A 22,671-nucleotide genomic window follows, 5' to 3' on the forward strand; every position below is an offset into this window, starting at 1 on the left:
GGCATCTAGCAATAAAGAGCAATTAACCAAGCGAAGAGATAAAACGATGCTGATAGTAATGGAAGTCATTAATATTTCACCTGCTTTAGTCTCAGGTTTGGTTTGATTTAAGCTAGTGTGATGCTCGCTCTGTCACAGTTAATTTTTTACTCGAACAGCGAAGTGAAAAATTCACGTGCATGCTGTTTCAAAGTAGTGCACCACAGGGAGCATCATTAATAATGAATCTTTAATCTCATAGCGCTCCAAGAGTCATATTTACTACATGCCCTGTGCCAAGCTCTCCTCTGAGTCTTCTGTGTGGAGGAGTGTGGTGTTTATTTCTGTATTGAATGTTTCATCTTGCTTATGTGGATATGAATGTGCCTAGGTGTTGGTTTGGTGTATTTAAATATGTGCCATGACCTCTGGTTGTGTTTCTTTTCACAGCTAATAGGAAAAGGAGGGGGTGAGAGTTGAGATACCATCCTTTGACCTGAATCCTGAACAACATCCAAGAACTCATGGTAGGTGTTTTGACTTATTTACATAAACAGAGCACATGTGTAGTCTTAAAGGAATAATTCACCCACAAACAATAATTCTGTAATTTTTCACTCACCCTCATGTTGTCGACACCTTCATGCTGTTATATTTTTCCATGGAACATAAAATTTAGAAATTTCAAGCAATCTCTTTGCTGGTGTTTTCCATGCAAAGACAGCTGACAGTTACCATGTTATCCACCTTAAAAGGTCTCAGTACAATTTATGCTCTATATTCCAAGTATTCTGAAACCATGCGATAGGTTTATGTGAGGAACAGACTGAAATTTAGGGTGCTAGTCTCTGAAAATATTCCTCTCCTCTCAGATCTCATTCTCCATTCCCCATATTCCAATTTGTGGATTGCATACGGCTATGGAACACGTGTCAGTGAGCATGTTTACATGCACAGCAGTACATTGAAAACCATAAAAAATCTAAATATCCAAAAATGCAAGAAACCCATGTTTACATGAGATTTCAAATCTCGCTTGCACACACTGGAAGAAGCTAGTAAGAACACCAGGTGTTTACATGCAATGCATAATTGCAAACTGGTCTAGTAGAATCACATTATTATTTCTACATATTTGCATTTAAAACTTTTTTTTTTTTTTTTTTTTTTTTTTTTGCAAACAGTAGACATTTCACTTAAACGATACGTGTAATAAACCACGTTATAAAATTTTGCAAAAATGTTGCCACAGTCACATTATTTTCAAGTGATCAAGATGTGAAATTGGGGAAATGGGTGAAAATCTGTGTGCTGATCAGTTTATGCTTAAACCATTGACCTTACATGATAGAGGAACAGAGTTTAAGGCGTTTGCATGCGAACGCATGTTATTTATTTTTAAAGTGTCATGCATGTAAACGCACTCAGTGATATCAAAGCTGCCATGGTACTTTCACACACCATTTTTGTATCTGAATACGAACACAGATGAGATTTTAGAACTTAGGCAGAGGCAATTATCAGTGAATAACAACTTAAATATTTGTCTGTTCCTCCCACAAAGCTATCGTGTGGCTTTAGAAAACTTGGAATATAGGAATAATGGAATATACTGTCTGTATATATTTATATATATTTGTCCTTTTTTAAATTTGACAGATATGATAACTGTTAATGTATGGCAAAGAGTTGCATAAAGATTTTAAATTTCTCCTTTTGTGTTCTAGAGATGAAATAAATCTGTATTTTAAAGGTGCAGTGTGTAAGATTCAGAAACCCTTGTTATTAATGACACCTGTGGCCATTAAGTGAACTGCAGCCAGCTACGTGTTGCTCGTGCTTGTGCACACACTCCATAGGGACGTGAGTGAACGAGCATCGGCCAAAACAATGACGTAACAGAGTCTGAACGTGATTCACCGGCATCATGCTGACAGATGAGGTAGCATAATTAAAATTACACAGTTATGATTGTTTTACTACAGACTTTGAGACTAAACTAAAACTACTTATCAGCTAACATAGCATACTGATACACACATACAGCTGCATACTACCGAACTATACCAGACAGTTTACTGTTGCACTGTTATGTTGCACTATTGTATGTTTTGTAGGTCATATGTTGTACTACGATCAAGAAATCAGCGTATTTACTTAAATTTATCCTATATACTTTTAGTATAAAGAGAAGATCGTTGAAATTATTTGAAAGTTACGAAGCAAGGTAGTTTGCAATCGTCAGCGTTGGCAGACAAGATCAAGTTAGCTAAAATTAAACAGATAAATCCTTATGGCACTATATTTCACATGCTTTGCAGTTATGTAAGCTTACCTGTCCAAGAAGAACACCAATTCAGGGTCGGTTTTGATCCCCAAAACCGAACGAAGGTCCCTCCAGGAATCAAATGCCCTGCTGATGTTCACTCTAGTTTTCGCTCGACCACGATCACGTTCCCGCTTAGCCAGATGGGATTCAGTAGATAAATGCTTTATTTTTGGCTTACTCTGTGCTTGTGTAGGAGTCGGTGTTGTTCTGGGAGCCGGACGTTTGCTGGATTCCATCTCCAAGATAACGTTACCTAGTGTTGCAGTTTGTTGTCGCTGTTGAATAGCAGAAGAGAAGCACTGAGGCAAGGCTCTCGGGAGCTCACATAAACGTCACATCCTTTGGATTTTCCCGGCAAAACCGACCCGCTCCCTTCGCATGAAAATCAGTCTACAGGCTTTAATAGGCAACCTAGGAAGTCCAGGAAGGGCTCATTTAAGTTGCGTTACAAGCTGTTCACACATTGGCAAAAAAAGGTGAATATTACATGAAAATTGTTACATACTGCACCTTTAAAATAAAAACAGTATTTAAAATTTTGAATGAACTGTTAATTTAGTCTTTTACCTTTCCAGCATTAGAGGTTGATGTGTGTGTTGTCCTGCATTACATTCTCTCTGTGTGCTTAAAACACCTTACAGCTATTTTTACAATCAATACCTCTTGCATTTTACCAGTATAAATGGGATTTGGTCTGGTCAGGGCAGAAATTATGCTATACATATTAATTGCTTTGTGGATTCATGAATCAGTGCAACGTTAATTCAGTCCCTAAGTTATTTTTGCTTACAGCACACTTTCACTTGCACCATATCCAGCAGATTGTTTCATTACAAAAGCAATGCACAAAAATGAGCTGAATGGAAATACAGCGAAATCATGTTGTTGACAGCCTTGTTTGGCTGGCTTAGGGCTGTTGGTGCGTACTCAAAGCCATTGTGACACTGTCAACAGCAGGGAGGTGTTTGTCTTCTACAGAAGCAGCATCTATTATTTCTGTCTGTCATGGCTGAGCTGCTGCTCTTTGTGGGGGACTGATTTGCATTGAAACTCAATGCATTAAAATTCCATGCACACTCCAGCAATACACAAACGTGGTGCTCAAAGTTAAAGGTCCCGCTGACAGAGATGCATCACCCCTCAGTTCACCCCGAAATCCGACCCTCAAATGCCAAATAAGCAAAATGCTATGTTGATGAAGATTTGTGGTTTGACTTATTTTTGCCCTCTATGCCTTTTAAGTTGCTTTGGTAAGAAAGTGTCTGCAAAGATAATGCATTGAAATGGAAATCAAATATCTTAATGTGGAAACTGTCTTTTATATTTCTCACAGACACAGTTTCCTAAAGGGATAGTAATCATTTACTCACCCACGTATTGTTCTTACTTTCTTTCTTCCGAAACACATAAGGAAATGTTTGACAGAATGACTTCACTTTTATTGTTCGGAACAAAAGATGTTAGAGAACATATTTTAACAAACAATTGCAAACATCAAATTTAGTTTGATTCTGACAGCTATGTCAAGTGAAAAGCAAGGATTTGCTTTCTATAGATCACCAGGTTTTATTTATATTTGTTTTATATATGTTGATTCTGTATGCTTTTTCCGATTTAGGACATCTTTCACTGACAAAACTGGCCTGTTAGACAAATTAACTCCATTTATCAGAGTCTATTCTGTGAGCTCTGTGTCACTGGAGGAGCACATGATTTGAGTTAATATGCTTATAATGGCACAACTGCTGCAGAAATGTAATTTTGCTTGAAGGAGTACATATTCTCTCAATTGAGCAATTGAGTACATCACAATACTCCAAACCATAATGCGTACCAAGACTAAATTCCCTCTGCGTTTTAATACAATTATATCACTATCATATACAGTCTGTATTTATGCTTACGATTGTCATCACTGAACATATGCACTAAGGGAGCATCAACAAACTCCATACTACACTGAAGACCGGAGGTCTTCCTCCAGATGGCATGTTGACAGGCCTGTGAGTGATCACTTATTAGACAAATGGTAGTCCAAGCTGTGCTCCATCTGTAGAAGACTTCTGCTCTAAGTGGCCACGTTTACATGCAACCAGATAATCAGTTTAGAATCTGACTGATAGCTCAATTGGATTGAAAAGCCTTCATGTAAACACAAAAATGATCCGATTGGTTAAGGAAATTTATGATATGGAAGAATTGGCTTTTGTTTTGAGACAAAAAGGATCTATTTCTAAAGTGTTGGGAGAAATGGATTGAGTAATGTAATGTAAACAATAATTAATGTCTGAATCTTAACCCATACATACCTCAAAAACAGAATGTATACCCCTTGTTCTACTGTTTATTTTATTTATTTATTTTTTACATGTAAATCATTTTCTAGATCCGAATTAAATTTCTGTTGATTGAAGGGGGTGGTGTAGACCTGAAATAATAATTAAAAATAATATAAAATAATAAATCCGACGTTTGAATCCGACTACTTTCTCAATCGTATTCAAAATACCTTCTGCTCATATGCAGAGATGTGGTGCGTATGTATGTTTATACATGATACTCTTCGCGTGAACTTACAAAGCAATGACAAAAAGCATTATTAAGGGTATGCGGGCTCGCACTGAATATTCTGCAGGGCACATATGTTCTTTCATGACATCACATGAAGCAAAAAGAAGTCATTCTTAATAGGGACTGTCACTTTAAGCAGCAGGTGCGGTTACGGCGTTCTGTGTTCCATTGCATGTACGCGACATCACTCACTTCCTGACGTCGAAACTATAATTTCTAAAGCATTACTACTTTGCCATAGTGATAGTCGATTGTACGTGACAGATTAGGAAAGTAAATGTTAGAATATGTTTTTCAAGATATGATGCAAAGTGAACAGTAAATAGTCTGAACATCCTTCTCAGAATGTATGTTAAATTACACACTGTTATAGGCTTTGAATAAAAAAACCTAAAAAATATCGGTAGACTATTAATAATAATATCTATGTTTAAGATGTAGGCTATTTATATCTTACAAGAGTAAAACTCTTCTTCTGACAGTTATTTAACACTGCAAGCATTCCTTCTCTCGCTGTTTTAAACAGCCTACCTTTTTTTCTTGAATGATTAAATCCTCCATTCTGCCATCATTATTGCTTAGTGATTTTTGCATAGTGTCCCGTCCGCAGATCTTGCTTAAAGTCCCTAATATTTTGTTTCCATTCCACATCTGTAAACTCCTTTAAGTACAACTCTCACCCACTATCTTTACTTCGTACTCGCATCCAGAGATGCTTTCGGTTAGATTGGAGGAGGAATGGGAAAGTCAGACAGGGTATTAGATGCTACTTCTAATACTTTGTATGCCAAGTAGAGTGAGTAACATCAGAAGAAAGCTTTTCTTTTTTAGATATCTAAACAAAGCCTTTCTCCGCTTCATATCACTACGACTGACGCTCTTCGCATGTGCAGAAGTTTTGTTCGGAATTCATGTAATGCACATGTAAACGAATATTTGTATCGGACTGCAAAGTTTAGGGGACATATAAACAGTTCATTCGGAAACTGCAATCGAATTTATTTATTTGGATTGATGAAAATGAGTGCATGTAAACATAGCCATTGTTTGCTCTGACAGGAACTGGTGTTAAGTGGGTATGCCAGACACTTGTCTAGAAACAAATGGCTGTCCACCTATGGGTCCCCCTCTCCTGACCCTAACCTACAAAATTAACACTTGCCTAGCTCCAAATCTAAGTAAAAACTAGCTTTGGCAAGTTAATAAAAAAAAAAGTTGCTTGCCAGTTGGCCAGTTACTTTATTAGGAATTGAATATTAAAGTCGAACTGTACAAATATCTGACACTTGATGATGTATGTGATGTGAGTGATTTAAATAAAAAACGTGCAAACTGTCCACAAGAAAAATCTGTTGTGACTTGCGCATCAGTTTATCAAGGATGCATAAAATGTGTTAAAAAATGTGGAAAAAAACATTATTACAATATATGGGCATGTGTGTTTCTTCAACTTTGGGCAATTTCATGTTCCAGGGGTTGATTTTTAATAAAATTAACAATCTTTCTTCATTTTGTTGTATAAAGGTCACATTAAAACTGACTTGGGCACTTTTTACCAGGCCTAGATAATTTATTTGTTGTACTTTTCAAATGCCTTTTATGTACAGATCTGACTGTTTTTGCCTTGACTTGGACCCATACTTTCACTAAAGGCTGTAGAATGCATCTATCTACACAATAAAAATTTTGAAATGTGATGGAAATTACACTGTGGTGGGAATTTCCATGTTTTTCAGAAAAGAAAAAAAAAAGAGAAATCTCCTGTGATGCATGTGTGCTTCATGCACTGTTTGACAAATTTTTAAAAAGTGAGTGAATTTTTTTTTTTTTTTTTTAACTAGACTGTATTGCTAGAAGTCCACAAGATGAAGAAACACCCACATATTTCAGTTTCATACAGTTTCATGGCTAATTAGAAATACATTTGGTGAGAAGTAAATGTTCACAATTTCCTTGTCATTGGCAGGTGTGTCTAAACTGTTTTGTTTTTTTTGGACTCGGCCTCCACCATTCTAGGATTATAGAAGCCAGTATAGAAATATGCTTGTTCTCAGCACTGGAAATCGTCTCACCATGTATCCTGAAATCCCTAACGGGCTACTTTGTACTGCCCAAAATTGCCACAAATTCAAAAACTTGCTTTTTGGTCCCATATTTTTGAGTTCCTTAGATGTATTACCCTCTCTTTTACCCTCTGCTTTCCAAGATCATCTGAGTCCAAGATGTAAGAAGTTTAAGTGTGGGGAGTGGACTGTTTGAGTTTGAGGTTCTTGAGTTTGTGTGACGTTTGACATGAGGTAAGAAGGGAGGGGAGAAGATATGGGCCCTGTAGGAAAACAAGTGTAACTTGTGGACTCTTGTTGTTGATATTCGGAACACATACATGTGGACACTCTCTTTCCCTTGACAGTTCAGCGCTAAACCTCACTCTGTGGGTCATGTCATCTTGACCATCAGTGTTTGTAGGAAAGTTGGCCTGTACTGATCTGTAGCTCAAATTCATTATTTATTTATTTTTTTAAAGGCTATTTAAAAACAAAAAACAAATAAATGATGCACGTAATTAGTTGTCAGTGTTTTCAGCGCAAATGACCCACCTTTCTATGTAAATTAGGCTTATTATAGATTGCGCTTTTTTGAAAAAGTCAGCACTATTTGCCTGTTGCAATTTACATTCGCTATTACTGCCAGCGGATATTTAAAAGAAATGTTTATCTACATTTTTCTGGTAACTATGGCAGCAGTTAATCATCAAATGATGGAGAAGAGTTATAACAGGGCAGACAGTATATTCAGAAGCTCATTGTAGTTGAGTACACTTTCTGCATTTTCAATAGCCACTTCAGGTTCTTAGACTGCAAATAGTCCCTAAAGTGGGGTAGGCTACTCTGCTGCATCCTCCACAACTTAGCAATTAGAATCAGCCTGCATGATGGGGAATTGAGGCATGTAAATTGTTAAAACAACATACACATGCGAATAAACAACGCTACCAGCGGGTATAGTTTATTTTTAGTGAATTCCCCCAGAAGATTTTTTTTCTTTTTTTCTTGTGCTGGTAAACATGCTGTCTACAGACGAGGACAGAGATCCATTGTTATTTCATTGATAGGCTGTGGAACATTGTGTTACAATTCATCTGGGGTTTTGAGGTTCAAAGTTCCTGGGAACATTCCCTGAATTAGAATGCATCTATTGTTGGACAATTATTGCCCATAAAATATCAGATTCTTATGCAGTGTGAGATGTTTTTGATTTATCAAGCAAATGATTGTGCAACGTCTCTTTCAAGACCAAAAATAAATGGCATTATTCTTAAAGAGGAACAATATCAGTGAATAGAGAAGAAATAATTTTAACGTCACTTGCCAGATTCTATAAATTTGACCATCACTTCATTAAGTGTTAAATAACTAATAATTACATGGTACAAGTGGATTTAGTTAGGTTCAATTCAATAAAAAGGAAAAGTCCGGTGCCAAGGGAAATCCCTATAGTACTAATGAACTAGTGTTGTTGTTTTGATCACACCCACTGTGGGATAAATTGTCACATTGTGTTGAGAGGCAGAAAGACACTCTGAAGACAAAGTAGAGGGGCTTCAACCGATCAATGTCTTATCGATTTTGGAAAGCTAATGAGCTTGCAGAAGTATCTAAATCTAAATGTTTTTGTCTAACAAAGAATTCTTCCCACTTATGACATCTTTACACTGCAAAGGACGCATAGAAGCTTCATCTGTAGCGGCTTTTACAGTATACCATGAAAAGGTGCAATACAGTCTGTTTAATGCTGCACAGAGGGAAAAATTCCTTAATACCGTTATACCTTCAGTATGCCTGTGAACCTCATTGACCATGTTTACATACAAATAATTAAACACCCATTTATACACACCAATGTAAAATATCGACTGTCTCGCATGTTCACGTTGGCGGAAACACAGAGTTTTACGTAAGAAGGAAACCCCACTATTGCAGCGCAATTCCACTGCAGGTCATGATGGAAAGTGAAGAAAACAAACACAGCAACAACTCTTGATTATCTGTAAATAAAGCAAAGCAATGGAGAATCAAATAGCGAAGTCTTCCTTGGATGCCATGTTTGTTATTTACACAAGCGTCACAGGGAAATTATGTTGCTGTGGAGAAAGCTGCTTACTGACCAGGCTCATGTATACCAGAATAAAGAGTATGCTGCTTATTCGGTAAATGTTAACAGGAACACCGCTTTCTGGTGTCCATGTAAACATAGTCATTGAGACTTTGAGTACATTCATTCAATTGAGTAGCCTGCTAGTTATGACTTATAAAAGGTTGGCAATTTAATTCACCATCTCTGACCATTTCACACATCCAAGTCCATTGGTTCGCTCTCATCAGTGAATGCGGTTCATTCATTGACCCACTGACAAAGATGAAGTGCCTTCATTTATTTGAAACCAGCACCTGCATCGCTGCATCTCTCACTACAGAACATTTCAGAAAGTTTATTACTCACAATCTTTGAAAACTGTAATTCACTTGAATACTAATTATTCAAATTTCCAACTGGACAGTCTAAACATGCAGCGACTAAACAGCAAGTCATATTTCTGGATACACTGGAGGCTCTCTCTAAATCTGATCATTGTTGTGTGTATCAGCTGGCCTTTTGAATGAGCTCTGGCACTGCAGGCCTTTTGTGTCCCATCCAACATTTAAATTCTCCTTCAAAGGAGAAGAAATCCATTGGTTCTTATCACTTTCATCAGTCTATCTTAACCAAATGATCATTGATGAACCACTAAAAGCTTAAGACTCATTAATAAGCTACAGTTTTCTTGAATTATGTAGCGAATATGACAGTCATTACAAAGGTCCTTGATGCATGTGCCCTCTCCATGAACATGCTGTAGCTACTTACTTTCCACTGCACGTTACTCTTCGACTCGACTCAACTCTGCTCGCTTTACTTTTCTGAGCTTGCTTTTCCACTGCTGTTTAGTGCCGCCTCAACGTGGGTGGGATTATAGGCTGATCGTCATAGTTGCGCCACCTCTACTGCCGTGACATCATCTTAAATGCGACACAAACATTACTGACCATAAACAATAACACGACCGCTAGCTGTTAGCTACTAGCTCATTGTGCTGCATAAAACAGTTGTTGCATGGTGATTTTACACAAATGTAACAGTTAAATTGGCCTGGTTGTTTTAGAAGCAAGCTTTCCAGTAGCTGGTCAACTAACTAAAGTGAAGCTTTCAAGCAGAATATAGAGTTAACATAACAAAATGTACCATCCTCCATTGTGGAGTCCAGGGCACTCTCCCTCCCATTGTTCGCCGGTCTATTGGCATAGATAGCGTCCATTTGGTCGAACCACTTCCACTTTCTTCTGTCCGTTTGGCTGTTGTGGTCCTTGATGGTTCTGTAGTCACTTTTACGTTTTTTTAACTTTTCCCTACACTGTTGGTAGCCGTGTGAGGCCAACAGCTGAGACACTTCCTGAAAGACTTTTTAGTTTTGCGTCGTTTCGCTCGTCGCTAATGAGAGGAACGTCTGCACCTCATTTATTGACCACTGCATGGTTTTGCGCACAACCATTTCTTTTTACAATTCGAAAGTCACGTGAACAAATGATATTGCTATCGCTGTTGCTAACTTTAAGACTAGCGGGTTGATGTCCCGTGTCGCAAATCCAGTGACGCTGGTAGTGACGATTCTCTCTGACCAATCAGTGATCTGCAGGGTTTTGATGTCACATTTAGTATCGGCTCGGCTCGCTTGGAACCTCGACCGAGGTGGTACTAAAAAAAAGTACCAGGTACCAGGTATTATCCACAGTGGAAAACCCCCAAAAAGCGAGCAGAGTCGAGTCGAGCTGTACCGTGCAGTGGAAAAGCCCCATTAGATTGCAAAGCAGAGCAGCATGTGACTTATTCTGCCCTAATTGGAGGTTCATTAAGGGACAGTACCCAGGCCTGCTGGGTAGACCATGCTGTCATACCTTGTCTTCCCTTGCGCTGTTTTGTGAATTAATTTCACATATACACTGCATGGTTAAAACCATGTGGACATTCCCTTTTAAGTATTCCATTTGGCTAGGCTCTTAATTCCAAGACAAATTTTAATGCTACATATAGCATAAAATGACATTCTTGAGAATTGCGTGATTTCAGCTTTGTGGCAACAGTTTGAGGAAATGCCAATCAATAGCCAGACCCCATTTTCCCATTGCCCATAATCAGTGCCTGACCTCAGTAATGCTTGTGTCTTTTACCTGTAAGGTGGGACTTGCCTTTCTACACCTGCCATCTTGGGTGTTCCAATTTTTCCGCTTAAGTGGTCCATCTTGGGCTAAACAGTTTCTGGAATTACACACACGCATAGACATATTTGTGACTAGCTATCCAAGCTGTGCATTGAAGAGAACAATTAAGTGCGCTCTGCAATGGCCAAATTCAGGTCCTCATCACTTAGTCAGTGAGCGTGCAGAGGTTCTTATGAATCCTGTGTTCTATGCTATATTGCTCTTTATGTATGCAAGCTCATGACTGACCAGCACACCCAGTGTCCTTGAGCAAATGATCTTGTCCCAGTTAGCAGGATAAGAACAACTATAGCAGACAGTGGATTAATCATGTTAAAAGTGTCAACCTCAAGGAGAGTCTCTTCAACCTATGTGCTGAATGAAGAGATGTTTTCAAAAGGAAACGTATAATGAGAGGTTGAGAGTCGTAGTGGTGGAAAAGTAAGCTTCAAGTTAAAAAATGTTGATGAATATTTGGTGTTTTCCTGTGTATTAAAGTGTAATTCTCAGTCACGGAAATGTCCTGGTCAGATTTAACCCCACATCATTAAAAAAAAAAAAAAAAAAATGTAAAAGTTGTATTTTGCAAGAAGAAAATTAATCCTACATTTAGAACCATTAAGATTTTTTGCAGTGTGACATTTATTTTAGGACACCTGCACATATTTTAGCCCTCAATTCTCATTACTGTAAAGCATCCAGAAATTTTACTTGTACTGTTCCTATTGTTTTCAATGATGATTCTCATTACCGTAACACACACAGTATTACAGTAAAAAAGATGCAGTTGTACAATGATTTTTCCAAATTAAAATCAGCAAAAATAAAAGACAGTATCATGGGAGAATTACTACGATGTATAAATACTTAAAAATAGATTTTTCGTTTTATGTTGCGGTAATGAGAACATCTTAATGAACATTTTTTTAAATAGCGGCATTGAGAATTGGGGGTAAAATGTGCATAACTTTCATTAAAATAATAATCGCCCTAAATTAGGCTTAATTTTATTTACGCAAAATATAATTTCCTATTTAATTCTTCTGTTTTTTGGAGTAAAATAGGAACAGGACATTTTCTTGAAAGGCTTTGTGAGAATCACTTTACCTGCCACCACAATGATCTGGGTGGTTGCTAGAGCATTGCTAGGAGGTTGCTAGGGTAATGGGGTTTAACAAAACCCTAGGGTTGAGTATATAGTATAGTGATACTTGTTAGTAGAGGTCGACTGATAGTGGATTTTGCCAATATGATAACTAAAGTGGTGGCAAAGGCTGATAACCAATTATTCAGCCTATAGTTTTTAAAAATCAATTTATATAAAAAAAAAAAAAAAAAAAAAAATTCCTATTCTTTCTTTATTACGACGGGCACAGACAAAGAGTTCAAAATGAATAAAATCCCAGATGTAGTTATGTAGTATTGTGCAACCAAAATGTGCATGATGCCTGACTTTTAAGTATAAACAAGCCCGAAACAAACCGGGGACTCTTATTTTAAAATAATGAAATTATAAAAAACTATCGGCACAAATGTTCCAAAAGGCTACCATCGGTCTACCTCTACTTATTAGCAAACACCTCTATTAAAGTGTATGACAGTAGGTGTAATTTCAAAGGCAGAAAAAAATTCAGTTTTGAAATCAAAGCTTTTAATGAGAGGAACGTGACAATCTGTTTTCTCTTTCTTCAGGATAAAAAATAAATAAATCGTATATTGAATGTATTTTTAAATTCTGAAACTCAAATTATAACATTTATTAGAAAATATTCTTAGCACAGTTAAAAAAAAAAAAAAAAAAAAAAAAACTGATTTGCATAAATATTCAATCTCTGTACTGCTGAAGTTCTATGTTTACATGGAAAAACAATTACACAAATGAGCACACAGTTGCCTTACAATGGGCCTCTAATTGTGAATCATTAAAGTACCTTTCACATTTGACATCCCTGCAGTGAGGGGATCATTATTCAGGTTGTGAATCTGAAAGACATCTATGCAAACAATTCCTATATGAATGCACGTTTCTTATTCAGTTTTACTGTTATGTTTTCTTTATTTCTCAGTCTGAAAAAAGTCATTATGTAAAGGGGAATTTTTTTTGCATGATAAAATATTTCTGTATCATAATGCCATACTGTAGATTGCCAGTCAGTCAAACAAAAATAGAGGATTGTGGGACGTTTGCTATTGGAGTGTATCAAATGAAGAGTGTTTTATGGGTTTATTGTGATTTACTTAATACTAAAATGGGGGCAGGGGTGTTAGCTTTATGTTTTCAGTAGGGGCTGACTGAACAAAGACAGGGAAAAGAACATCTCTTTTTTTTAAAGAGCTGATCTCTCTGTGGCCTCACTTTTGCTTTATATTTCTGCACATCTGATGAATGTGATTCTGTTTGTGTTGTGCGTAAGCATTACAGACTACAAAGAAGACTCTTGGAACTATCTACTCTCTCATAAACAACCACACTGTGCTTTTGCTTTCATGATCAGAACTTGGAATAATGAGCTGAACAGTCTTGATAATGTTACGTTGGTTTTGCTCATAGCACTTTCTATGAATAGAGGGAGTGGAAAATACAGAACACAGTCTGAAACTCGTACATTTCTTTCTTTTTCAGCAAATGGTCCTTGGAAACCTCAGGAGGTCAAACTAAATATTCTGTAAGCTGTTTGATTTTTTGTGAGGCTTGCCATTTCTGCAACCCTGTTATCAAAATGTAGGATATGTCTAAGTTTAAAACCCAAAATGTATGATGTATTTGTCTTTGTAATGTCCCACTAAAAAAAAAAAACAGGATTGTGCCTCTAATGCTTAAAAACAAAGTGTACTGTATTCGTGGAAAGTGCAGTGTATCACTATCAAAGCTCTTTTGATTTTACTTTGTCGCATGAATGTGCTTCAGTGAGCCTGTAGTTTTACTGCAGATCTTTCTGTTATATGTAGCTATGTGTGTTTGATTGATGAGAGCTGCAGTGCTGTGGGAGTCATGGGAGAAATACCCTGTTTATTCTGCACTTTCTCCAGAGCCAGCCCTGATCCGCCAGCAGTTTGATTTATACTGGGACCCAAGATGCTTTACACCAGTGCGCTCCAACTGGGAGCTTGTATTGGTCTCTTGCTCTTAGCAAGCCAAGTATCTTGCTCAAGTTTTAACGAACCACCTTCTCAGATGTGGATCCAAATTTCTACCTACTTTAAGTAATAATTCACTCAAAAGCAACAATTCTGCCATAATTTACTTGCTCTAATGTCGTTCTAAACCTGTAAGCTGTTATTTTTTTAGTGGAATTCAAAAGTATAATTTTATGAAGAATCGTTATGCAGCTCTAGCCATTTAACTACAGTTCATAATGACCGGGGGCTGTCAAGCTTAAAACAACTCAAGTAACATCATAAAAGTTGTCCATTGACCTTTTGCACTATATTCCAAGTCTTCTGAAGCTGTACAAAAGCTTGTGTGGTGAACAGACTGAAATGTAAGTAATTATTCACTGATAATCTTCACCTCCACCCAAGCTCGTGTTTAGCCCACATCCAGATAAAAAAATGCAGTGTCAACATCATTTTCATTATAGCACTATTTCTTGCATATGTAGTAACTAAACGTGAAGCTGCATTTTTTAAATATGGATGCATGAGTCATATTGATGACTTTTGTGGTGTTTTTGGTCCTTTTTGGAGCTTGACAGTCATAGTCGCTATAAACTGATGTTGTATGGCAAGAGCTGTGTAAAGAGTCTTTAAAAATGTCTCCTTTTGTGTTTCACTTAAAAAATAACAGCATACTGGTTTGAAACAACATGGGGGTGAGTATATAATTACATAATTTCAAATTTTTAGGAGAACTATTCCTTCAAAGCTTTCACACCGTTCTCAGCCACATCATGTCTCTAGTTCCCACATCCAGCTGCCAATGGCTTTGATTAACTTTTTTTTGCTGAATACGTCAAATTATGATAGGGTCCATCACATACTGGTAATGAAAGCTGTAATCTATGCAAACCCAAATTAAAACCTCCTGGTTTGGCCTTTATTAGGAATGAGGGTAATTAAAACAATAAATGCCCTCAGGGTGCTATAAGCACTTTGCCGACACTTTTGATACTAGGCCCCTAAGGTTGATTGAAAGGGTCTATTAAACACAGACTGGATCTTAACCTATTCCTTTGGGGTATTGGAGGACTTTAAGACAAAAAATAAATAAATTAAAAAAATAATTGCATTTAAGTGTGACAAGTTTATACCATCTCTTTTGGCAGACATAGAGCCATCTCCTCAATGAAGATCTATAGACCTGAAACCACTCATTACACTGGGTGAGCCAAAAAGTGTTTTGAGAAAGCTCTGCCAGAGAATAATGGGATTGCATTGGACAAGACATGAAAATAAAGAAAGGAAAAAAAAGAAGAAAAAAGAAAGGTCATGGTTGGAGTGCTTGTGGTCAAGCCAAGTTCTATTTCTGGCTCCAAGTCAACACTAAAGTGATTCCCCTGCCTCTTTCTTCCACAGAGTTCTCACTGCTAGATCTGTTAATAAAACTTGCAATCCATCTTGTATTATTAGTTGCCGTTTACCTCTGTACAACCAGACTTGTGGAATTAGCACTGCACAGAGACAGATAAGGTTGCACCCAGATATGTATTTAAGGATGACACCCACATGTAATGTCCCCTTTATGCTGTCTGAGTAATGGCAGGGTTTGCTTGGGCTGGATGTTAGCACTCTCCTAGTACTAATGAAAAGGCCCCATTTCATTTAAGGAAAGTGGCACGGTAATAGACATTCATCCAGCAGAGTGTTTTTTCAGGTAGAGGGATGGTCTGCTGAAACACAAGCCTCTCATCATTAATTACACTAAAAGGGAGGCTGTACCTTTTAAAAAAGTATAGCTATGTTAGCATGCACATGGGAACCCTGAATTTACATTGTTTTAATCTACTAAGAATACTGGCTTTTGCTGAAAAATTCTTTCTGATAGTGTTGGAGACGCTATAAGATAATGAAAAGACTACGGGCTCTATTTTCTCTTTGCGCAAAGCGCAGCGGTACTCACAGTGGCCGTGCACTATGTCTTATCCAATTTTCGTGAGAGCGCTAATTATTAGTGCAATTTATGTGCCAGCACAAGCAGGTGTGTGTGGGAGTGTTTGCGTTATCTGTGGGTGTATTGTATGTAAATGGATTGGCGCAAAGCGCAATTTTATTTTCCTGAGAAATAGGTCATTGCGCTAAGACGTTTCAAAACCAGGTCTGTCCAAACTCAGCTTCTGCATTTGCAGTTTAGAGATTCCACCAGCAGGTGGTAATAAAGTTTATGTCCAAACTCTGAAAATATAGTGGAACATCAAATTATGTCCCTGACGATCAGAGTTGTAGACGTCTTGTGAAACAAAAATGTATGCGATTTCTGTTTAACTTTGTAACGGAGGTCATGGTTTATTTTTAAATGATTATTACTATGTTTATATTTACAATTGTATTTATGATCTAATTTCTATTGGTATTTTTCCATATTGTCATAGAGGGATTTTTAAGCAAAAGGTAAGAAGTTGGAGAGGATAAAATGTATAGATTTGTTAAATGATTTTTTTGACCATTTCATTATTTTAATTATATTTTAGTTTGCAATTAAGTGCCAATACAATCACTATTAATACTAGCCATGATTTGTGTGTCAGTAGATGAAAATTATTAATAATACTTACATTCCCTATATTTTAACAGAGCCTGCATCCAAATCCTGACGAGAATAACATTTTCTAAGCATATAAAAGGATCTTGTCCATACTTCTATTATTGTAATTCATTGTATACAGTCCATTTACACTACCAACTTCTTATTAATGTGCTGTTTTTGTTTATATCGCTGGTGCTTGAGGGAATAGACTATATAGTAGGATTCAGATGGTGTAATAACCTCTGAATTATATTGCACTTGACCAAGCCCATCAGCGCATTGTGGCCAATTTCACCAAATCCACTTGCGCCTAGACTTAAAATACCAAAACTTCATGGCCATGCCCATTGACTTTGCGTTTATGACTTGTAGGGCATAGCGCTGCAGCTTAGCACTAGCGCTCTTAAAATAGGGCCCAACAAATCTAGCATTTTTGGTATAGAGCAGGGTTCAAATCTTCGAGACCACTAGTGAAAAGTCTTCCATTTCTTATTGTTGGAATAATGGAATAATGATAGGTTTAAAGCTAATTTAAAAATGGTACCTCTTTTGTAATTAATTGAAATGGGTTAAATCCATTTTACTAAAAATATACTGACCAGCTGATAAGTCAAGAACTTTGACTAGATTACATATTTTAAAGATTTAATCTTTCAATTCAATTATGCAATTTTTTATAACATTTTAAATATAAAATTTGTATTACATTTATGACAGTGATATGAACACACTTTGTGTTTTTTTTAGGCGGAGAGAGAATTTGAGCATGTGTCGAGAAAGTATCACACTAGCTTGTTTTTGCATTACAGTTGCCCCCACTCTCAGCTAATTCTTTGTGCAGTGTCATACAAGCTCTGTGAACCTTTTAAGTTTTCAGTGAGAGCGCTCAAGAAAATAAACGTATGACAATTATCTTTACTTTATTAAGGATGTTTTTACGCTGATTGTCAATGTGTAGATGAAAGGCAAGATGAAAGTTCTTGTGTGTGTTTCTGTTTAAGTTCAGAGGTATGATATTATGTTTGTTTTCCTTCCAAGGGGATCGGGGAGGCTTCAGCGAGGGGGACGAGCTTGGAAGGAGACTGCCTCTCCTGCATCAAGTACCTCATGTTTGTCTTCAACTTCCTAATCTTTGTAAGTATTTATCCATCTGCCCTCTACATACTGTACATTTCACCTACAGTACCTTGTTCAGGGTACATGCCATATTTACTTTTTCGCAACTGAAAACGAGAACATGGCCAGAAATATACTACACCAAGTATGTGAACCCAAACATGAATGCTTGGCCAGTGCTTTGCCAATGTGGGTCTGATTGAATATATTAACGTGTTTTTTAAGTTACAGTAGTGGTAATACACCTCAAGAGGGCATTAAAGTTACCTTCCAAAGTCTAAATCCATATGTGTTATTATTCAGGGATGTTGCAATAAATATATTGACTTTAACTTACTTGCTCGGCAACATTCTCTTCAAGCTGTTGCGCCGCCATTACAGTAGTTGACTTGAAAAGGAAACTCACTGTAGAAAAACCGAGCTTGCAGAGCTAGAATCGTCTGCGCTAACTGTATGTACTTGTGTAGAGTATGTTTCGGGCTTATGAGGGATAGAGGTACAGTCTGTTCAAGGAGTCATACTATACAGGTTGTTCAATATCTTTTTGTCAGTGGTTCAGCTGATGAAATATGTCATGCCAAAAATTAAATACGTTTAACATAACCCTCCAGAAAACACCAGTTGTGATTATTAGACAAGATCTAGAACATTTAGGTAGTGCAACCTATTAAATAGACTATACCTTTACTGTATCTCTCACAACATTGATTTACATTGTGAAAAATTCAATATGGCGTCTACACTGAATAAGGCTTATAAGGAGGAGACAGAGCACTTGTAGGAAAATTAGTCAGAGAAACCACAAGCACAATACAGGAATGGATGTCCCACCTTTCTTTTAAAACAACCAATCACCTTTTTGAAAGAGTTTTATTTTTTAACATCAGTTGGCAAAGCCTCAGAAATTCTGTGATTTGAACTAAAGAAGCAAAATGTATACGATTAGACAGTTGATTTGACATATTGAAATCTGCCTACATTGCAGAAAATCATAGCTGCGTGAAAATGTTTCCATAGTGACCACAGAGTGGACTGACTTGCAAGAAACTTCAGTACTACAGATACATGACTTTATTTTATGAGGGGTGCAGCTGGACTTCATTAATACATCCCCTGAAATGCAGCATGTAGACCGATTCACAAATTTATAGCACAAATTTAACTACTTGGCAGTTTAATCATTTGAAAGCAGATGAAGAGAAGAAACAGAGAGAGAAAAGGGAAGAGACAGAAAATGCTTGTTTGATCATTTATCTAGGTTGACAACATAATGTCGGTGTGGGATTGGCGCAGACAGTAATATTTGGACTAAAGACTCATCTTGCTTGACTGAATTAATTACAAGAATAATGGGATGTACATGCGCAAGTGCAACGCTATCAATAAAATAACTTTTGTTTTTGTTTAAAAATGCTAATGCAATTCTCTCAAAATCATTTCACAAACTGAAACAGCTGCTCATATTTATTCAACACTAACGCGTATAAAGCAGCAATTTGGCGATACAGTCAGGCTGTTTATCAAATCTGTTTATGCCACAATTAGCTGTGTGACAGAGGACTCATTCCTAATGCCATCCATGAAAAGAATTCCAGGTTTGGCTCACAGGACTGAAGAACATGTTTTTGTGTGAGGCTCTTATCTCAAAACCCACCATATACACATACACACTTCTTGAGCTGCTTAATCACATGCATGGTGTCTGCTCGAGCCTTCATCTGTGTGTATCTGTGAGGTTTTGGGGGAGCAGTGGTGGAGGGTATCACTTTGACAGGTAGAGGATTGTGGGAAGCTGCAAAAGCCCCCACTCTGTTGTCTGAAGACTCGGCTGCTAAAACTCCTTTTGCTGCCTTGTTCCATTTACCTTCCCCCTCCTCTCTCTCCGCTCTTAAAGCTTGTGCTTTTACTTTCCATAGCCGGTAAATCAGAAGTGATTTATTTCCAGAGAAGAGCCCATTAGTATAGTCCCTGCTTGGTGACCTTTGCGTTCACTTTACCAAGTAAAATGTGAGCAACTCAGCATTTTGTGGATCATATTTATTACAACTATTAATCCAGCACTGCAAAAATCCTATTCTTAATCAGTATCTTTGCCGACTGTTATGCCGGGTTCACACATCCTCCGTGAGTGGCGCGTGAGCAGGGCGGTGGCGTTGGACGTTCACATTGGCCGCGTCTCTTTCGTGAGAAACAGCAGCGCCTCTGCTCAGAAAATAAAGTTATCTATGGGGTCCTATGCCAGATTTTTTCTTTAATAAGGTCATAATAAGCTGAGGTTATTGCTGCTTCACGTACACTTCATCTTTATCATTGATTGGTTAATGTTGTGTCTATACTGTACACCTATATACACAGAATGGCAAAAGGTCCGGCAGTTTATTAATAATTTCCTTTAATAATTTATTTTATTGAGTTCACTTGCATGCAGACATATAAACTGAAGTGTACTATAGGTTCGGTTTGAATCATTTTGATTAGCTTTTGTGTCTTTTCTATAATCTCCTGATTATTTTAGTGTTGTACTGCACCCAGAGCCGCTGAGTTCAGCGTGAGCCGCGCGGCAAAAATAGGCTCAACACGAAACTATCCGCTCACTGCTGCGTCTGGGACGCATCACCTCGCGACTCACACTTGCATTGTGGGAACGGTGTAATTTGTTAATATGGGCGCTGAAACGAAAACGCTCTGCTCACGCCCCACTCACGGAGGATGTGTGAACTCGGTGTCACAGTTCAAAATAACTGATATCACTTTATAATAAGGCCATGTTTAGTTAACTTTATTAGTTAACACAAACAAACAATGAACAACATTAATATTAATTAATAGAAATATCCTCAAAACAAGATAAATTTACCCAAGAAGAAAACAATTTGCATAAGACAGTAGGACTTGGTGTTAGAGAATGTATCTTAAATATAAAGGTGTATTTTGTCCATTGGAAGAATTCTTCACTTGTTTCATGCATCAAAAAAGCCTTTTAAAACACAAATACCATGTTCCTTTTTAAAAACAAACCATTGTAAGGCCATGTTGTTTGGACATGTACCATGGAAATACTATGGTATTCTTTTGAAATACATTGGGGTACCATGTACTATATGCCATGGTACATGAATATGATAATCATTCAGCAGCATGTCATTACTATCTGATACCATTACCATGGCGCCACTGTACTTTTTGTAAAGGGTAAACCTGGTTAGTTTTATTGAAGATAAATTCAATATTATACTCAGAATACATTCTTTGAAAACAAGTCTTAATATCATATGCAATTTGCTTCTCAGGTGAATATGTTTTACTTGACAAAAGAATAAAGATGATTAAGAATATGATTGTTTTGCAGTGTGGAACTAAAAGAAAGAAAATTTGCATTGCAAAGACTATGTTTGAGTTTATAATTTTTAATAGCTTTGTTTTCTTTCTCTCTCCATCTCTCACCTGCTCCTCAGTTGGGTGGCTCCTTCCTGCTTGGTGTTGGGGTGTGGGTGGTGGTGGACCCTACTGGTTTTAGGGAGATAGTGGCAGCCAGCCCCCTTCTTTTCACAGGAGTTTATATCATCCTGGCAATGGGGAGCATGCTGTTCCTGCTGGGGTTCCTGGGCTGCTGCGGAGCCATACGAGAAAACAAGTGTCTGCTGCTCTTTGTGAGTTACACTGTAGAGGTCCTTATGTTTCTATTACACTAAAAGTTGGTGTCATTTAGAATTTATTACAATTTTGAAAATCTTGCCTTCTCAATCTCCCTCTGTGCAGTTCTTCATGCTGATCCTCATAATATTCTTGGCAGAACTAGCAGCAGCCATTCTTGCATTCATCTTCCGGGAACATGTGAGTGGACATCTCTAAAATGTTAAAGGAGTGTTCCAGATTCAATACAAGTGGAAGTGAATGGGGCCAATCCATAAACGTTAAAATACACACTGTTTCAAAAGTATATAGCTACTAAATGTAAACATTAAACATGCTAATATGATTTTAATTGAATAATTCAGGGATTTGCTAGTGTTACGGCATTTACAGTTACAGGGTTTACCAGCGTTGTGTCACCATGACTACAAAGATGTGATTTTGGATATAACTTTACACAGATAAAGTTAGTAAGCAATTTTATCACAGTCAAATCATGTTTTTGACTTTTGAAACACTGTGTATTTTAAAATTTATGGACTGGCCCCATTCACTTCCATTGTAAGTACCTTACTGTAACGACAAATTTTCCTATTTTAAAAATAAACGAGGGTTGAGTGAAAATTATTTTTGTGGTAATCAACATTATGCCTGAAATGCTGTTGATTTAGCTGAACTTGTATTGTACCTAGAACATTCCTTTTAAACAGGTGTTTATGATGTGTATGCTTCTGGTGTTGTGTGCTGAATCTCTAATGTGTTTCTTTGTGTGTGTACAGCTGACCAGAGAATATTTTACTAAGGAACTGAAGAGTCACTACCAAGGTTACAACAACACTGATGTTTTCACATCAACATGGAATGCCATTATGAACACAGTACGTAATGAGCATCTCCGTCAGACATTAACTAGACCAATGGTTCTTAACTGGTGGGTGGTGACTCAGAAATGTGTCGCAGATCTGTTCTGATAGAGTCATTGACAGCCGGGATAAAATGTTAAATGCAATAAATAAAATGCAACAAACCATATAATCACGCATAGTTAGGAGGACAAAATAAATAGG

The 22,671-nt window shown here is 37.2% G+C and overlaps 1 protein-coding gene across 3 annotated transcripts in view; it reads left to right on the plus strand.

Annotated features, from left to right (window-relative positions):
- LOC127416831 (tetraspanin-18-like) overlaps positions 1 to 22,671 on the plus strand; it is a 53,682-nt gene that overhangs the window by 26,008 nt on the left and 5,003 nt on the right. For all 3 annotated transcript variants that reach the window (XM_051656394.1, XM_051656395.1, XM_051656393.1), the window contains 5 exons: positions 430 to 506; positions 17,894 to 17,989; positions 21,427 to 21,621; positions 21,731 to 21,805; positions 22,384 to 22,482. In XM_051656394.1, coding sequence (XP_051512354.1) covers positions 504 to 506; positions 17,894 to 17,989; positions 21,427 to 21,621; positions 21,731 to 21,805; positions 22,384 to 22,482 — 468 coding nt within the window. In that variant the 5' untranslated portion in view covers positions 430 to 503. The remainder of the gene's footprint in view (positions 1 to 429; positions 507 to 17,893; positions 17,990 to 21,426; positions 21,622 to 21,730; positions 21,806 to 22,383; positions 22,483 to 22,671) is intronic.

The sequence above is a fragment of the Myxocyprinus asiaticus genome, chromosome 26 (assembly GCF_019703515.2).
Source record: "Myxocyprinus asiaticus isolate MX2 ecotype Aquarium Trade chromosome 26, UBuf_Myxa_2, whole genome shotgun sequence".
Taxonomy (NCBI): Eukaryota; Metazoa; Chordata; class Actinopteri; order Cypriniformes; family Catostomidae; genus Myxocyprinus; species Myxocyprinus asiaticus.